This window comes from Oncorhynchus gorbuscha, linkage group LG05, assembly GCF_021184085.1.
Source record: "Oncorhynchus gorbuscha isolate QuinsamMale2020 ecotype Even-year linkage group LG05, OgorEven_v1.0, whole genome shotgun sequence".
Lineage (NCBI taxonomy): Eukaryota > Metazoa > Chordata > Actinopteri > Salmoniformes > Salmonidae > Oncorhynchus > Oncorhynchus gorbuscha.
Genome location: NC_060177.1, coordinates 59,041,366 through 59,058,089, shown reverse-complemented (window position 1 = coordinate 59,058,089; position 16,724 = coordinate 59,041,366). Strand labels below are relative to the sequence as shown.

Sequence of the window (16,724 nt, the reverse complement as noted above, 5' to 3'; positions counted from 1 at the left end):
ACGTTGACAACTTCCATCACAACAGTTCTGCTCAACAGCTCTGATTTAGCGCAAGAAGTATGAATGCACTGAATTCTGCAGAGGCCGTATCACTGCAAATGCTGCATGAGCGCCATTAACCCGCACATTTACATTTAGAACATGCACTGTACAAATAATTTTTTCTTAAACATTTATTGGAAGAATTATGTTTTTCTTCAACGTTTCATAATTTATTTATTGAATAGGCTAATCTCAGAAAATCTCAAATAACAGCGTGAATTGACACCTTACACATGCTTTTGTGAAAAATAAATCTTATTGAAATAAACTCCGAGATTGTCCTCTTGGCCTCAGTTGATTGATGTCAACTTTTTCTGCCCAAGTTCCCAAAAGCATTTGACTATTATCCTATGTTGTGCTGCTGGGGTCACGTGTCAGTCTGGTCCGCCTGTGCGATATTGAACCGAGGAGAATCGGTTTAAGCATCAGTAGTCAAACAGTGGGAGCGCACAAATTGCCTATCAGATTACGTTCCCCAGCTATGATCCTTTACAACGCGCGTTCTATTTTACGCCACTTAAAAAGCGTAGGCCTATAATGTGAATTATTTTATTCGAGCGATGTTTATTGGCATGATGCAAACTATTTCGATTAGGTTGTGATTCATTTGGAATAAGACACGTCGAGGGATATATTGAAAAGGTACGTTTTTTAGAAATTGAAAATAGGATTAGAATAGCATTAGATAGAAGTCCAAGGGTTTGTATTTCTATTTAGAGTATTTTATTTAAATCCAATTCACGAATAGCCTAATTAAATATTTTGAAAGTTTACACAACAGTTATTGATCCTGGTGCGATCAAAATCATTTTCAGCCAGGTATACAGAAACTGGACAGTAGCCTATGCCAAGTTTTTTTTTTTATGGACAATTGTGCTCGGTACAATTTGGGGAGTGTTTGGAATTACTTGATCGATTTCTAGACATTGTATTTACACAAATTCCGTTGTATGTTCTGGTCTACTCCCTTTTTTGATAGGGAGTCACAGGAGGGAGACGAGAGAGCCAGGGAATAATACTGTCACTTTCTGGTAAGGATAATGTTTGAGGGTTTGCCAGGTATAGGTTTCCACATGTGAACAGGATGTAGCAGGTTTTACCACAATGATTTGACTTTTCCAGGTAATCTACTAAAGTGTTTTCTGGGCAAACAGTTATACATTAAGCTGTTTATGTGCATTTATTAAGGCCCTGTATGCTCAGTTGGTTTCTATTCATGGACATTATTTCAATTCTTTTACATTTGTGTCAATCTGAAACATACAGGACCTTTCAATTGAGATATCAATGCACTTCGAATACACCCCTTTGGTTTACATCCAACCACCAGGACCCACTGTTGAGCAGAATACTCTCAGAACTCTTGTTGGCTACAACTGTTGAGAAACATTTCAGGATGGAATATAAATGCATTTGACATGATTGACTATTCATGCCCCTCAAGTGCTGTCAAAGAGAACAACTGAAATACCGTGTTATTACCTAGCTGTTGTAAGGTGACTGGGACAGGGTCACACACACACGGTTCACATTGAGATATCACTTCTAATTCAGTTGTAACCTCTATATTAAATGTACCTCTTTGCACCTTCACTTGTGACTCGGTCTGTGTGATGGTGAACATAATTATGCCTCTTCCTTTCTCACATGCAGTATAGAAATGTAGCCATATTAGGCTTTCCTACAGAGTACTACTCTATGACTACATACATACAGTTTGCAACCGCCTATTTTTGCACCTTATACTGTATGTGTGTGATAAAGTTAAAACAGTATGGAAACGTATACAGTGCCTGAGATCGGTCGGGAGAAAGAACCTCAGTCCCACCAGAAGGAAAATGTTTCTGAGAGTAAAAAGGCCTTTCAGTTCCAGCACAGCTGCTATCTCCTGAAACAAGGAGTAACCTTCGAAAACATCCTTGGCTTCACCGTGGGAATTCTCCTCCATAAACACGATGAGAGTTCTGTACGGAAGGAGCTTGGAAACCTCTTCACTCTCACATACAATTCCAGGGAATTCAGTGTTGCACAGTGACCTCAGTTGATTGACAAATTAGACCTAAATTAAAACAATTGTGGAGTGTATATTATGCCTGCTGTATTCTCAAATCACACACTGCACTACTTGAATGGTTTTCCTTTTCTTTTTTGTCTTGAGCATGACGACACCCATCTAACAAAATCAAAATGATTCGTTTGGTGTTCTCATAACCTCATTTAGTGAATCTTTCTCTGGACGTCCTCAAGACTCCTCTCCCCTTATCAGGCAGGGGTTGGGAAATCTCATGGGGACATATAGAACATTCCAGTCCCTGAAGCATATTGTTTCCTCTCTCTGGTACAGCTGACATTTAACTCACTGGGATAGTAGCTCCATAACACCATCGTGTCATTCTGACGCTGGTTATATTTCCCCTGACCCCTGGTTTACAGTTCAGTGACTGTTGTTAATGGGGTAAAGAATGATTGGTGGGAAGCCAGTTATCATGTGTTAACATGAACACTACAGTTGCCCAGGTACTTTACTGGGGTGACTATTTCAGATCTTGATGTTGGTTTTCGATCGAGTATGAATGATGATGAACAGCAGTTTTATGAGGAATACAGTACAGTTAATGTAAAGTAAACACTGAAATTGTTACGTTACAGTGTATTTTCCTTGCTACATTGGACATTCCAGTGTATCATGTCAGATAATACACCATCATATTTATTGTTTGACTTCAAACGTGGTTAATATTTGATGGAAATTATCATTGTAATATTCATTGGTATTTTCTGCAATCATTTCCTGTTTTGGCATTCAGCACTTCCACTTTATTCACTCTTTCTTCCCTTTATCTGCAGCGGTATGACACTTGTGATCGCTTCCTGGCTCAGTCTCAGCCCCATTGGAGTTTCATGCTAAATTGTGCAACAGTGAGGGGAAGAACTTGAGAGGAGAGCACCAGACAGGACAACAGATAAGATAACAGAAGGTTGGACTGCTTCTCTGACCACCAACTGTGGGACTTCTAAGAGGCTTTAAGGTGAAGTGGTCTCTGTGTTTGGAGAGCTCAGCCATAGTCCCAGGCAGTGAGTTAAGCCCTACAGGGTGAGGCCACCGCTACCAGCCTGCAGCTATGGACCTTGAGGAGAGTGGTCCTCCTTCCTCCTCAGTGACCTCGCTGCTCCTCTCACCATGCTGAACGATGCTTCCTCTGTCATCTACATTGTGGTGGAACTGCTGATCGCCATACTATCCGTGCTGGGCAATGTGCTGGTCTGCTGGGCCGTCTGCCTCAACAGCAACCTGCAGAACATCACCAACTTCTTTGTGGTGTCCCTGGCGGTGGCAGACATTGCTGTGGGAGTGCTGGGTATCCCCTTCGCCATCGTCATCAGCACTGGCTTCTGCTCCAACTTCTATGGCTGCCTCTTCATTGCTTGTTTTGTGCTGGTGCTCACCCAGAGCTCCATCTTCAGCCTGCTGGCCATCGCCATAGACCGTTACATCGCCATCACAATACCGCTCAGGTCAGTTCAACATTGTATGAACATAACAGAGAATGTGCTAACATGTTGCTGCCGTCATGCTGTTTTCCTCTCTGAGAGTTCAGACCCAATTACGGACAAAGCGGTTAGACATTAGGCTTTGTAAAGATTTTCAATGTACCCTATGAGGTTGTATGGGGTTATTGATTGATTTTTGCATACCCGGGTTTCAGGTACATTGTGTAGTTTTGCCAGTAGCAAATAGCAACAAAAAAACTCTGAAGTAAATCTTAAAACATGTGATAGTTATTTTCAGAATAGAGCAGCAGAGGATCGTGCTATTTTTGAATGAACTTGAAATCTTGAGCTTTTTTGATTTCCTCAGTGGATCCAGATATAAGTGGAATCTCCTTTGACTACGAGTTTATACTGACCATGACCCCTCTTCAGAACTATACACATGTCAAAAACGTTAGCCGTTTAGACAACTTGTTTATTGTCCTATGTAAACAAATATAAATGACATTATGCCTTAAAATGGATTAATAATCAGTAATTACTTATACACTTTTTTGATAGTGTGTGCAGACTTATTGCATCCAAGATAGTTTGTTGTTCTGAGTTTAGGGCTGTGTTCCTGTATCTCTCATAGCTAAACCTTTGAACTTTAACATCTTGAGAATGTGGCAGAAATAGGCCAAATAGCTTAGCTGCTCTCTCACACTGACTGACAGACACACTCAAAATAGACGTTCCTTCCAAATGCTAACATTTTGTTTTTAAGCATCTATTTTATTACTTAAACGAGATGTTTTCCCATAAAGAAAGAGTGTGTGAATGATATGCCTATTATAATGTTTAATATTTAACTCACTATCCCTTAACCTCTGGGAGAATCTAACCCTCCAGAGAGACAACTCATGCTCCCCAAGCCAACAGAGCATGTTTGCCTCCAGAGTGGCGCAGTGGTCTCTGGCTTGAGGCATCACTACAGACCCGGGTTCGATCCCAGGCTGTGTCACAGCCAGACGTAACCGGGAGACCCATGAGGTGGCACACAATTGGCCCAGTGTTGTCCGGGTTTGGAGATGGTTTGGCCAGCTGGGATTTCCTTGTCCCATTGCTCTCTAGTGACTCCTTGTGGCAGGCTGGGCGCCTGCCAGCTGACCTCGGTCGCCAGCTCGACGGTGTTTCCTCCGATACATTGGTGCGGCTGGCTTCTGGGTTAATCGAGTATTGTGTCAAGAAGCAACGTGGCTTGTGTTTCGCATGGCTCTCGACCTTCGCCTCTTCCGAGTCCGTAGGGGAGTTGCAGCGATGGGACAAGACTATAACTACCAATTGAGGAGGGGAAAACCCCCAGAGATTGTGTGTCTTACTAACAGAGTCCATATCTTTTTTGTTCCCACAGGTACAATAGCCTGGTGACAGGCCAGCGTGCCAAGGGGATCATTGCTGTCTGCTGGGTGCTGTCCATCATCATCGGCCTGACCCCGATGTTGGGCTGGAACAAGTCCACTGAGCGCCCCAACAGCACCTGCTCCCCAGGCCTGATGGAGTGTCTGTTTGAAGAGGTGGTTGTCATGGACTACATGGTCTACTTTAACTTCTTCGCCTGTGTGCTGATGCCTCTGCTGCTCATGCTGGTCATCTACCTGCAGATCTTCATGGCAGCTCGGCATCAGCTGAAGCTCATAGAACTGAAAGCTGTCCACGGGGGGAAGTCCCATTCCATCCTGCAGAAGGAGGTCCAGGCGGCCAAGTCGCTGGCCATCATCGTGGGCCTGTTTGCCATCTGCTGGCTGCCGCTGCACATCATCAACTGCTTCACCCTGTTCTGCCCTCAGTGTGCCCGCCCACCCCTCTGGATAATATACGTGGCCATCATCCTCTCCCACGGCAACTCGGTGGTCAACCCCTTCATCTATGCATACCGCATCCGGGAGTTCCGTCACACCTTCAGGAGGATCATCCGCCGCCACTTCCTGGGCCTCCACCGCCGGCAGCTGTTTGAGAGTGGCGGCAGCACTCGCACCTCCACCCACAACAGCGTCTGTGGCTCAGTGAGGGTTAAGGCCAACTGCCTCAGCTTCGACCTCCACACCGAGCACAACACCTGTAGCTGTGAGAGCCATGTCACACCTGCAGGTGCCGTTCTGACCTCAGCACCCATTCACAACCACCCTCTTTCTGTGATTAGTTTCCACAATCACAATGTGAGCTCCCCTCTGCCACAGCCTCTCATACAGACCCAGACACAACCCTTATGTCATCCACTGCAGTATGGGGACCACCAGCAGTCTCCTAAAGGACCGGAGATGGAAGAGGTAAAGGACAGGCAGGATCTCTCCCCTGTCCAGGTCAAATCACTGTTCTATAAACATAAAACCTGCTTCACCAAGCTTTCTGGGGTGTCCTGATGGATACAGAATTGGTGCCAGACATCTACTAAGGATCCCTTAACACCTGGCCTTCTGTGTGAAATTACTCAGATGCTCTTATTTTTGGGGAGTCAGCTCTGAGTGTAATGGTAGATTACTGGGTAGGCAGGCTCACAAGCTGAGGATCGGATGTATCGCATGTTATCTAGATGGCCTAATGGAGGCATTCTATCAGCAGGGATTCTAATAGTGGAGCCGAGCTTCTACACAAAGGCAGCCATACAAAACAAACTGTATGTGGACCTTTCAGCTTCTTGAAGCAAAAGATTGTTGAAGTTATTTATAACAGAAATGTGACTTGAATGGTTCAATGTGATTCTGTTTGTGATGTTTATTCTCTTGGTCTGCGACGTCATGTGGTGCTTAGATCTGAAGCTTCACAATTGGCTCTTGTTCTTTGCCCTAAAGAAATAACATCGACGTGATTGGATTACTCCTGTGTATTTGGGGATGGCAGGGATGTTTCAAGCGTGTGATAAGGGGACCGTACTACTTCATTGATTTAGCATGTTTGTGTCCCATATAGATGGACGTGATGAGAGTGCATTTCCTTTAGATGTTCAGGTTTATGATCTTGCAAATGTATGAATGCAACAAAGCTTAAATCTGCCTCGCTAAGAGTTTTTCAATGATAATGGTTTTAAACTATTTTGAGAAGGATCTACTGATCTACCACTGTGCACTTTCTCTACATTACACTTCGTTCAACTTGTCTAACTGTCACTTTCTCTACATTACACTTCGTTCAACTTGTCTAACTGTCACTTTCTCTACATTACACTTCGTTCAACTTGTCTAACTGTCACTTTCTCTACATTTATCACTTCGTTCAACTTGTCTAACTGTCACTTTCTCTACATTACACTTCGTTCAACTTGTCTAACTGTCACTTTCTCTACATTACACTTCGTTCAACTTGTCTAACTGGCACTTTCTCTACATTACACTTCGTTCAACTTGTCTAACTGTCACTTTCTCTACATTACACTTCGTTCAACTTGTCTAACTGTCACTTTCTCTACATTACACTTCGTTCAACTTGTCTAACTGTCACTTTCTCTACATTACACTTCGTTCAACTTGTCTAACTGTCACTTTCTCTACATTACACTTCGTTCAACTTGTCTAACTGTCACTTTCTCTACATTACACTTCTTTCAACTTGTCTAACTGTCACTTTCTCTACATTACACTTCTTTCAACTTGTCTAACTGTCACTTTCTCTACATTACACTTCTTTCAACTTGTCTAACTGTCACTTTCTCTACATTACACTTCTTTCAACTTGTCTAACTGTCACTTTCTCTACATTACACTTCTTTCAACTTGTCTAACTGTCACTTTCTCTACATTACACTTCTTTCAACTTGTCTAACTGTCACTTTCTCTACATTACACTTCTTTCAACTTGTCTAACTGTCAGTAGCACGAACCTGTGCAGATCCTTCAGATATCACAGACAATTAAATGGTACAAATAAATAATGACATACACCTTATATTTTCTACTAAAAATGACTCTCTCGCAAGTGTTACATATCTATGGCATTCTGTGCATTCTCACATTTCGGATGCAATGCATGGAGCAATACCTCCTGTCCAAAAATAAATATATTTTTTAAGTATATCTGTTTTTTCGTTTCCATGTTGAGCTGTTTAAGTATTACAAGTACTGTACAGTTTTCCCAAACATGAATTAATAAGTGCAGAGAAAGCTCCAGGGCTCACCGTGGCTTTGCTCCCAGAAGGGAGGAGTTTTGGACAAAGGAAAATGAAGCTCCATAAGAGGGCTGGTCAGTCTGTGGAGGGGGCAGACCAGACCAGACCAGATGGGCCATGGGATTTATGTCCCCTTTTACAAACTGTGAGCTCCTCTGATTGCTACAGCTTTCCCAGCTTTTATCCAAATTCCCAGATGATTCCAGGTTATGGGGCACAGGGCATTCTCCTTTTAATGTCCTCCCAGGGGCTTCCTGAAATTACATTGTAGTGTTTAAAAAAAAATATGTTACCAGCATAATTGACTGGTGTTTTCTACACAACAACATCCTGACTCTCACCCCCTTTCTGACATGACTAAATAAGACTTCCACAACTGGCCAATATCTCTTTCACTCACCACATACGTGTTTAACAATGCCATCCTCACCCAAATGTATCTTTACTGTGCTAACCTCTATATCAACAGTACTCTGTACCTGGGACTGGAGGGTCATTTAAAAAATGTTTATTTAACCTTTATTTAACCAGGAAAAGCCCATTGAGACCCAAAGTCTCAATGGGATCAACAACATGATCCAGCCTATAAAAAAGCATTTACACTCCTCCGTAACAGAGTCTCCCATCAATATTTTAAATTAATTCAGTAGCAGTAAGATATCTAGATGAAACATGGATTGTTGATTATTCCATGCATCTGGTGCACAAGAAGAGAAGGCAGTCTTGCCTAATACTGTGAATGTCCTGGGGACTTTAAGTAGCAACCACCTAATGTTACAGACATAGCTTCCTTCCTGTCATGACTCAGTGATCCTGATACTGTACATGGTTTACTGTACATTTGGCCATGAAAAATGGTGCTCACGGAACAAGGCTAATCTAATTCTCTCACTGAGTGGCTCTATAGTGCCTCAGTCACTGGCATGTACAATCTATCAAGTGTTAGATGGTCTGGTACTCTTGTCTCATCTGATTGACAGTGTAATTTGAGCAGTAACAACGCACATTCTCTTCATGGTCGTACAATGGGAAAGAGTTGATTGATAGTTCAGTGTTGATGGTTTAATCATGACCCTTTTGGCACTAACTCTTAACTCATCACGTACGCTGCTGCTGCTGTTTATTATCTGTCCTGTTGCCTAGTCACTTTATCCCTACCTATATGGACATATCTACCTCAATTACCTCGCACCCCTGCACATCCACTCGGTACTGGTACCCTGTGTATATAGCCAAGTTATCATTACTCATTGTGTATTTATCCCTACTGTTATTTTTCAATTTAAAAAAAAAAATGTTTTTCTATATTTATTGTTGGGAGGGGCTGTAAGTAATCATTTCACTGTTATTCTACACCTGTTGTTTACGAAACATGTAACAAACACAGTTTGATTTGATGTAGCATACAAGTCAGCGGGACGTGCCATGAATGGACTGAGGTCCTCAGATGATCTCCTGTACCGGTCATTGTTATGGTGTTAAGTGCAGAATGTGTGGAATGTATTACATACAACGTGTGTGGCATTGTGAAAAAAGAGGAAAAGCTCAGATCCCTGATCCTAACATTTCTAAGCAAAAGACAAGTCATTTCTCTCTTGGATTTGTTGTGATGATGCTTATGGTAACAACTGTCTTGTCATTATAATTCACTAGATAGTAGAGTAGCATTGCCTCTATGGGTAATGGTCAGTCTAATCCCAGTTAGTGGTCGGCTGACAATAAACCCGCTAAGTCATCCCCCACAGTATCTAAGTCATCCCCCACCGTATCTAAGTCATCCCCCACCGTATCTAAGTCAGACCTCCGTGTTCAACAAGTAGCAGTAAAAGCCAGAGGACTTATGTGTCTGTGTGTTGACTCCATGGAAACAAACAAGAACACTTCCCTCACATAAAAGGTTCTTTCTTCTCTTCCATTGAAAGGAGAGGAGAGACGAGGGGGAGTCAGATGGGTTATCAACCAGGGGGAATGTGCTTTTCGATGTGTGTATAAGAAAAACATTTTTGCTGGCTCTGCAACAGTTCAAAACTGTTTACAGGTCTGGCTTTAAAATGCCAAATGGATAACGTATCCTGTCAACTGTTGGTTTACTCAGAGCAACTGCAGAAGCCATTCACAATGGCCTCCTCGGTGCAGAAGCTTAGTCACTAAGTATGACAGTAGTCAACAACATAGATTTTTTTTGTTGTACTATTGTGGTACTGTGTGCTAAGCCCAAACTCATCACTCCTTTGGCTCTATGGAAGAGGTGAGTGCTTCAGATACTTGTAGCAACATTATGGGAGGTGGCTTTAGTGGTCTGGTCTGAAGTGTTTTGTGTAGAGACAAGGTGAAATGTTTGTCACCGTGCAGTTTGGAGGTAAGTGAAAGACAGTGCTATATCATCATCATGATGGAGTATAATTCCATCATCTCTATGGAGGCCAACAGCTGACCTCTAATGAAACCTTCGGACACCTATGGAGATATAAACAGATCATTTGAGAATAACACATTTAAACAGTAGATGTAATTTTGTGATGTACGATGTCATAGGAATGTAATACAATGTTATAGGAAATGTACAAACATACTTCTCTTTTCTTATTTTGAAAGAGGGCCAAACAGAACTGTTTAACCTGAACTGCAGGGTGATAGACTTCATCCACAGTTTGAAGGAGAGATGTTATCTGGATTCTCAAGGTGCAGTTCCGAACTTCTCCCACAGTGCAGAATAATTCACAGTTGAACTTCCGATATGTTGTATTAGATTCATTATTTAACCTCAGAAGCACCTGATAGTGTTTGTATTTTTATTTATTAGGGATCCCCATCAAGCTACTCTTCCTGGGGTCCAAACACATAAAGGCAAATTGCATTACACATAAAAGAAAATATTTTAAAAATTATTTTTTTAAAGATAAGAGTCTGAAAGCAATACAAATACTATTGGATATATGTTATACAGTACATTTCTGTGTGAGGTTGTATGCACATGGTATCTATGCCAATGATTGGAAATTATAGAAACAGCCGGACAGATTGTTTCCTGACTGAGTAAATACCAATAAGTGAAAATGTAATAGACTGAGAGAGCCCAGTGTAAATGTCACATTACAGATGTACTCTACAGACTATGTGGACCTGATGGACAGGACAGGGGAGCTGGTGAACCTGAGTGTAAAGGAGAAGAGCATGGAGCAGGCCAGCAGTCTGATGAAGGAGAGGCACAGCTACGTTCTCATACGCATCTGCAGTGAGTCTCTCCAAATATGATAAAGGCACTAGGCTGTGTATGTCTAAAGAGCCCATGGGATCAAAGAGTGTTTTCTCACATTGCCTGCTCTACACACGATTACTAGGCCTACTAATATGTTACAGGTAGGTTGATAAGGCTAGGCACCACAGGCAGAAATTGTGATTTTACTTGCATTTGTACATTTTCAGATTTTGGGACATTTGCAACTACAAATAAATCGGCAATAATGTATATAAATACTTGATTTGTATAATTGTATCTCAACTCCGTCAATTACACCTGCCATAAATGTCGTTCTCGTTAGCATTTTTCATGTAGAACTTCTACCTCTAATTTTAAAACTTTCCATGTTGAATCATATATATAATATAATAATATAATAATATAATCATATATCATGCAAAATATTGTTTTCCGGTGTTGTGCCGAAAAGCTCCCACATGCCAGAACCCCCCCCCAAAAATTGTCCAAAATTAATCATCTCTCCCATGTCTTATTTGACTAGTAGTTGTTCTGAAATGTTTATTGCCTACATTTTACTCCCTCCTCTGTTGAATATAACACACATACATTCATTATTAATTTCGGTTGCCTATCCTGCCTGACGGAAAGTTTGTTCTATATAAAGTATTTGACTCTGATGTGTGCCACAGAAAGTACTTGACTCTAGAGTCAAAATTAAGGAAATTAGAAGGGGGGGCGATTTATTATTTAAAATGCCTGGTTATTCTTTAAAAGTACTTTACTCACCATGCCCCTTTCAAAAAAATGTAGAACCAGAAACAGATATAGCCCTTGGTTCACTCCAGACCCGACTGCCCTTAACCAGCACAAAAACATCCTGTGGCGTACTGCATTAGCATGGAATAGCCCCTGCGATATGCAACTTTTCAGGGAAGTTAGAAACCAATATACTCAGGCAGTTAGGAAAGCAAAGGCTAGCTTTTTCAACAGAAATGTGCATCCTGTAGCACAAACTCCAAAAAGTTCTGGGACACTGTAAAGTCCATGGAGAATAAGAGCACCTCCTCCCAGCTGCCCACTGCACTGAGGCTAGGAAACACTGTAACCACCGATAAATCCACGATAATTGAGCATTTCAATAAGCGTTTTTCTACAGCTGGCCATGCTTTCCACCTGGCTACCCTTAACCTGGTCAACAGCTCTGCACCCCCACTTGCCCAAGCCTCCCCCATTTTTCCTTCACCTAAATCCAGATAGATGATGTTCTGAAAGAGATGCAAAATCTGGACCCCTACAAATCAGCTGGGCTAGGCAATCTGGACCCTCTCGTTCTAAAATTATCCGACGCAATTGTTGCAACCCCTATTACTAGCCTGTTCAACCTCTCTTTTGTATCGTCTGAGATAATAATCCCCAAATATTGGAAAGCTGCCGCGGTCATCCCCCTCTTCAAAGGGGGAGACACTCTAGACCCAAACTGTTACAGACCTATATCTATCCTACCCTGCCTTTCTAAGGTCTTCGAAAGCCAAGTTAACATACTTATTGGCAGACTCAACAGCCTTGGTTTCTCAAATGACTGCCTCGCCTGGTTCACCAACTACTTCTCAGATAGAGCTCAGTGTGTCAAATCGGAGGGCCTGTTGTCCGGACCTGTGGTAGTCTCCATGGGGGTGCCACAGGGTTCAATTCTCGGGCTGATTATTTTCTCTGTATACATAAATGATGTTGCTCTTGCTGCTGGTGATTCTCTGATCCACCTCTACGCAGACGACACCATTCTGTATACTTTTGGCCCTTCTTTGGACACTGTGTTAACTAACCTCCAGACGAGCTTGAATGCCATACAACTCTCCTTCTGTGGCCTCCAACTGCTCTTAAATGCAAGTAAAACTAAATGCATCAACCGATCGCTGCCCGCACCAGCCCGCCCGTCCAGCATCACTACTCTGGACGGTTCCTAGAATATGTGGACATCTACAAATACCTAGGTGTCTGGTTAGACTATAAACTGAATAATGTTTTTTTAAATAATTCCATGAAATTACAATATTTTTATAAAATGATCTGTAAAAGTCAGACTATTGAGTGTCATATCACAATAAAACATTTTTAAAACATTCTGCTTTGAAGCAACGTGTTTAAAAACAGATTCTTGGAATATGCAAATGAGCACATATTGTAATAAAATAATCTATTGTATTTATGGATACTTTCAACTGGTAAAGGTTCAATCTGATGAGAGTAAAGGAAGAAAAAAAGATCTATTAGCCTGTGGTGCCTGGCCTTAACATGGCTGAAGTTAATGTCATTATTACTCAAGTTACTTTACAGTAATGAAACTGGTTAACTTTAATTCACTTCATATTTCCCCCAGGAGGTGATGGGACTGAAGGGCAGAAGTACGTGCCACTCCTAAATGACCTTGACAAGAGCCATCCCGAGTTAGCAGGTAATGAAAAAAACATCCACAGCACTGAGTCAAATGTGCCCGACTGAAACCACTGCATGGCTTTATTCAGTGCCGGCACTGAGCATGGTCTAAAGTAATTCTTTGTGGCCTCCTAATGGGACAATACCTGTAACTTGACTTTGTTGCCTAGTTCCTGTACATTTGCAGTACTCTAGCCTTAAGCAAACCCACATCAAGCCTGATTTAAGACTGCATGATTAGGATGGTTAATATGTGGTGGTTAATATGTGGTGGTTAATATGTATCTTAATATGTATTAACTGTCTATACTTATGTATGTTACTTTTGTAAATGTTTCTACCTCAGAGGTCCTAAAGAAGCTCTCCAACCCATGTAAGGAGCAGGAAGAAAAGGGTGGTCCCTCAAGGAAAGGTTCTGTCAATCAGATCCGGCGCAAGCCCACTGCTGGAAACAAGAAGAACCATCCTGGAAGACTTAAAAAGATATGAAGAAAGGAGAGGAGGAAGGCTGAAAAAGATGGTGATGGACATGTATGTATAGAAAGCTGTGGACCACATACATGTAATTGTGTTGGTGCTGTGGTTCTCTTCACTCCAATTATTTTTTACTTTGGTAAATTTAGGTTGATAAATTAACATTCCCACATATCCCTTGTCATGGCGTTGGGCCGGTGGATAAGGTTTATGACCCCCCCATAAATACCTTTCTCCCTTCCCTCTCTCTTGACTCTACAGAGGAACTCTTGAATAGCCTTTGTTAATCAGGGAGTCTGGGAACATCAAACAAGTGGAGGGAAAGGAACCATATTTCGGTAATAGAACCAGTTGAAAATATGCATTATGCAGGTACTTAATGAATATGATGTCAGTTCAGTTGTCATCTGAGACATTATGACTGATGACAGGACGACCTAAACTGTATCTGGGAAAGTCTACACATTATAGTTATCAGATTCACGTGGAATTGTTGTGCAATTCAAATTTTTAAATATAAAATTATTGGTGAAAAGATTAAATGTAATTTTAGCTTCCAAATGAGAGATTTGGGTTTTCATAAGGTTAGGCATGGGTTAGACATGGGCTTTAAACTATGAAACACACCCTTCTCCCTCCACTATATAAAAGCCCTTGACGATAATGTAACCTCCTGTTCCGGGTACATTAGGATGACGATCCGATGTCAGAAGGATTCAGATAATAACTACAGAACGAAGCCAACCTCAGCATGAGCTTTGGTTGCGAATGGTATGAACTTTGAACTCTTATTCGCTACAGAAGTGATACCTCCTAGCCGTTGAGTTAGCAGCGGCCGCTGTAAACATGGGCTAGGAGAGGACAGACAGAGTATCCCATCTACCACACAACGACAACACTACAACATTTCCCGTTCACCACCATAGACACTCTTCAAAGGATGGAAGAACTCTTGGGCAACTCGACCTTCCATCTACCACCAACCTATTGAAGCGCAGCTCAGAGTAAATATTCATTATGTTTTCCTTTTCCAAATGGGCAGTAATTTAGAATGCATACGATCCTGTATTTACGAAAGAGACATCGCTTCTCCCTTTGTTCTTCAGTCTTCCTGCTCTTTCACTCAAACCCAACCCCCATTTTCTTTGTGTAACCAGCTGTCATATCTGTTCCGTCCGCTAGGGACATTTTCTTTATGACATAATTTGTAATCAAGGTATGATTAATTCTGTGTATATGTAATTCTGTGTGATTAATTAGGTATTTAGTAAATAAATATTAAGCCCGATTTTGTATTGCTGATTCAACTTGTTAGCCAGGGTTCGTGAAGATAACCAATAATTTACAACTTTCAGATGAGACTGAAATAAGGTGACAATTAATATTGACTGCTATTGATGTAAAATAGTACTAGGCCTTTAAGAGTTTATTCGGAAGATAACAGCTCTATAAATATTATTTTGTGGTGCCCCGACTTTCTAGTTAATTACATTTACGTGATTAGCTCAATCAGGTCAAATTTATTACAGAGAAAGGATTTTATAGAATAGCATGTTATATCACTTAATCCGGCATAGCCAAAGACACAACACCCTGGTTAAAGTAAGAATGGCACTTGCATGTAGCTTGTCTCCTGTGTGTACTAGAAGCTGGTATTGGCCCAGAATTGTTTAGGATTATTTGTCTGAGTTAACACAGGCTGCCCAATTATATGTAAAAGAGCTGATCTGATTGGTCAAAAGACCAATTAATGGAAAAAGTTACGAATTGGACTGCCTGTGTAAACTGCAGTCTAATGTGAGAATTATACTATATGGACCATTGAACATATTAAAGGCATATAAATGTAGCCTGAGCCTACTTATCCATGTATTCACAACAATTAATAATGTTTAAATTAAATTATTAGTTGAACAACTAATAAAGGTCGCCTATATATGTACTTAACAACAATATAAATGTTGGTCCCATATTTCATGAGTTGAAATAAAAGGTCCCAGAAATGTTCCATATGCACAAAACGCTTATTACCTGAAAGATGTGGCATATCAAGAAGCTGATTAAACAGTGTGATCATTACACAGATGCACCTTGTGCTGGGGGTAATAAAAGAGCACTAAAATGTACAGTTTTGTCACACGTCCCAATGCAACAGATGTCTAAAGTTTTAAAGGAGTGCAATTGGCGTGCTGACTACAGGAATGCCCACCAGAGCTGTTGCCAGATAATTTAATGTTCATATCTGTACCAAAAGCCACCAATTTAGAGATTTTAGCAGTAAGTCCAACCAGCCTCACAACCGCAGACCACGTGTATGGCGCTGTGTGGGGTTATGGTATGGGCAGGCATAAGCTACAGACAACGAACACAATTGTATTTTATCTATGGCAATTTGAATGCCATGACGAGCCCATTGTTGTGACATACATCCGCTGCCATCACCTCAAGTTTCAGCATGATAATGCACAGCCCCATGTTGCTAGGATCTGTACACAATTCCTGGAATCTGAAAATGTCACAGTTCTTCCATGGCCTGCATACTCACCAGACATGTCACCCCATGAGTATGTTTGGGATGCTCTGTGTTGACGTGTAAAACAGCGTGTTCCAGTCCCCTCCAATATCTAGGTCAAAAAGGCTCATTAACAGCTTCTTCCCCCAAGCCATGACTGCTGAACAATTAATCAAATCTCCACCCAGACTATTTGCATTGACCCCCCCTCCTTTTTTTTACACTGCTGCTACTCGCTGTTTATTATCTATGCATAGTCACTTTACCCTACCTACATGTACAAATTACCTCGACTGACCTGTACTCCCATACATTGACTCCGCACCAGTACCCCCTGTATAGCCTATATATATATATATATATATACTTGTTTATTTAGTAAATATTTTCTTAACTCTATTTTCTTAAAACTGGTTAGTTAAGGGCTT

At 41.4% G+C, this 16,724-nt stretch overlaps 2 protein-coding genes across 4 annotated transcripts; both read left to right on the top strand.

Moving 5' to 3' along the window:
• The first annotated feature begins 461 nt into the window (after positions 1-461).
• LOC124035178 (adenosine receptor A2b-like) lies at positions 462-7,550 on the top strand. Of its 2 annotated transcripts, XM_046348604.1 has the most exons (4): positions 462-684; positions 1,022-1,073; positions 2,890-3,558; positions 4,928-7,550. In XM_046348604.1, exons 3-4 carry the CDS (start codon positions 3,224-3,226, stop codon positions 5,934-5,936), a joined length of 1,344 nt encoding a protein of 447 aa, XP_046204560.1. In that variant the 5' UTR covers positions 462-684; positions 1,022-1,073; positions 2,890-3,223; the 3' UTR covers positions 5,937-7,550. The 2 variants fall into 2 exon arrangements, with proteins under 2 accessions (XP_046204560.1, XP_046204561.1); XM_046348605.1 differs by lacking the exon at positions 1,022-1,073.
• A 2,080-nt stretch (positions 7,551-9,630) lies between these two features.
• LOC124035177 (uncharacterized protein C22orf15-like) lies at positions 9,631-14,992 on the top strand. Of its 2 annotated transcripts, none has more exons than XM_046348603.1 (5): positions 9,631-9,923; positions 10,271-10,357; positions 10,788-10,910; positions 13,255-13,329; positions 13,657-14,992. In XM_046348603.1, the coding sequence occupies exons 3-5, from the start codon at positions 10,802-10,804 to the stop codon at positions 13,797-13,799; spliced, it is 327 nt and encodes a 108-aa protein (XP_046204559.1). In that variant the 5' UTR covers positions 9,631-9,923; positions 10,271-10,357; positions 10,788-10,801; the 3' UTR covers positions 13,800-14,992. The 2 variants fall into 2 exon arrangements, with proteins under 2 accessions (XP_046204559.1, XP_046204558.1); XM_046348602.1 differs by having other exon boundaries at positions 10,775-10,910.
• Positions 14,993-16,724: the final 1,732 nt, after the last annotated feature.

What these genes read in the sequence shown, in the direction of transcription:
- LOC124035178 (XM_046348605.1), top strand. Translation starts at nt 3,224, where the DNA reads ATGCTGAACGATGCTTCCTCTGTCATCTACATTGTGGTGGAACTGCTG. An exon ending in GCCATCACAATACCGCTCAG is followed by an intron (nt 3,559 to 4,927) that starts GTCAGTTCAACA and finishes TTGTTCCCACAG; the next exon opens with GTACAATAGCCTGGTGACAG.
- LOC124035177 (XM_046348602.1), top strand. Translation starts at nt 10,775, where the DNA reads ATGTACTCTACAGACTATGTGGACCTGATGGACAGGACAGGGGAGCTG. An exon ending in CGTTCTCATACGCATCTGCA is followed by an intron (nt 10,911 to 13,254) that starts GTGAGTCTCTCC and finishes TATTTCCCCCAG; the next exon opens with GAGGTGATGGGACTGAAGGG. An exon ending in GAGCCATCCCGAGTTAGCAG is followed by an intron (nt 13,330 to 13,656) that starts GTAATGAAAAAA and finishes TTTCTACCTCAG; the next exon opens with AGGTCCTAAAGAAGCTCTCC.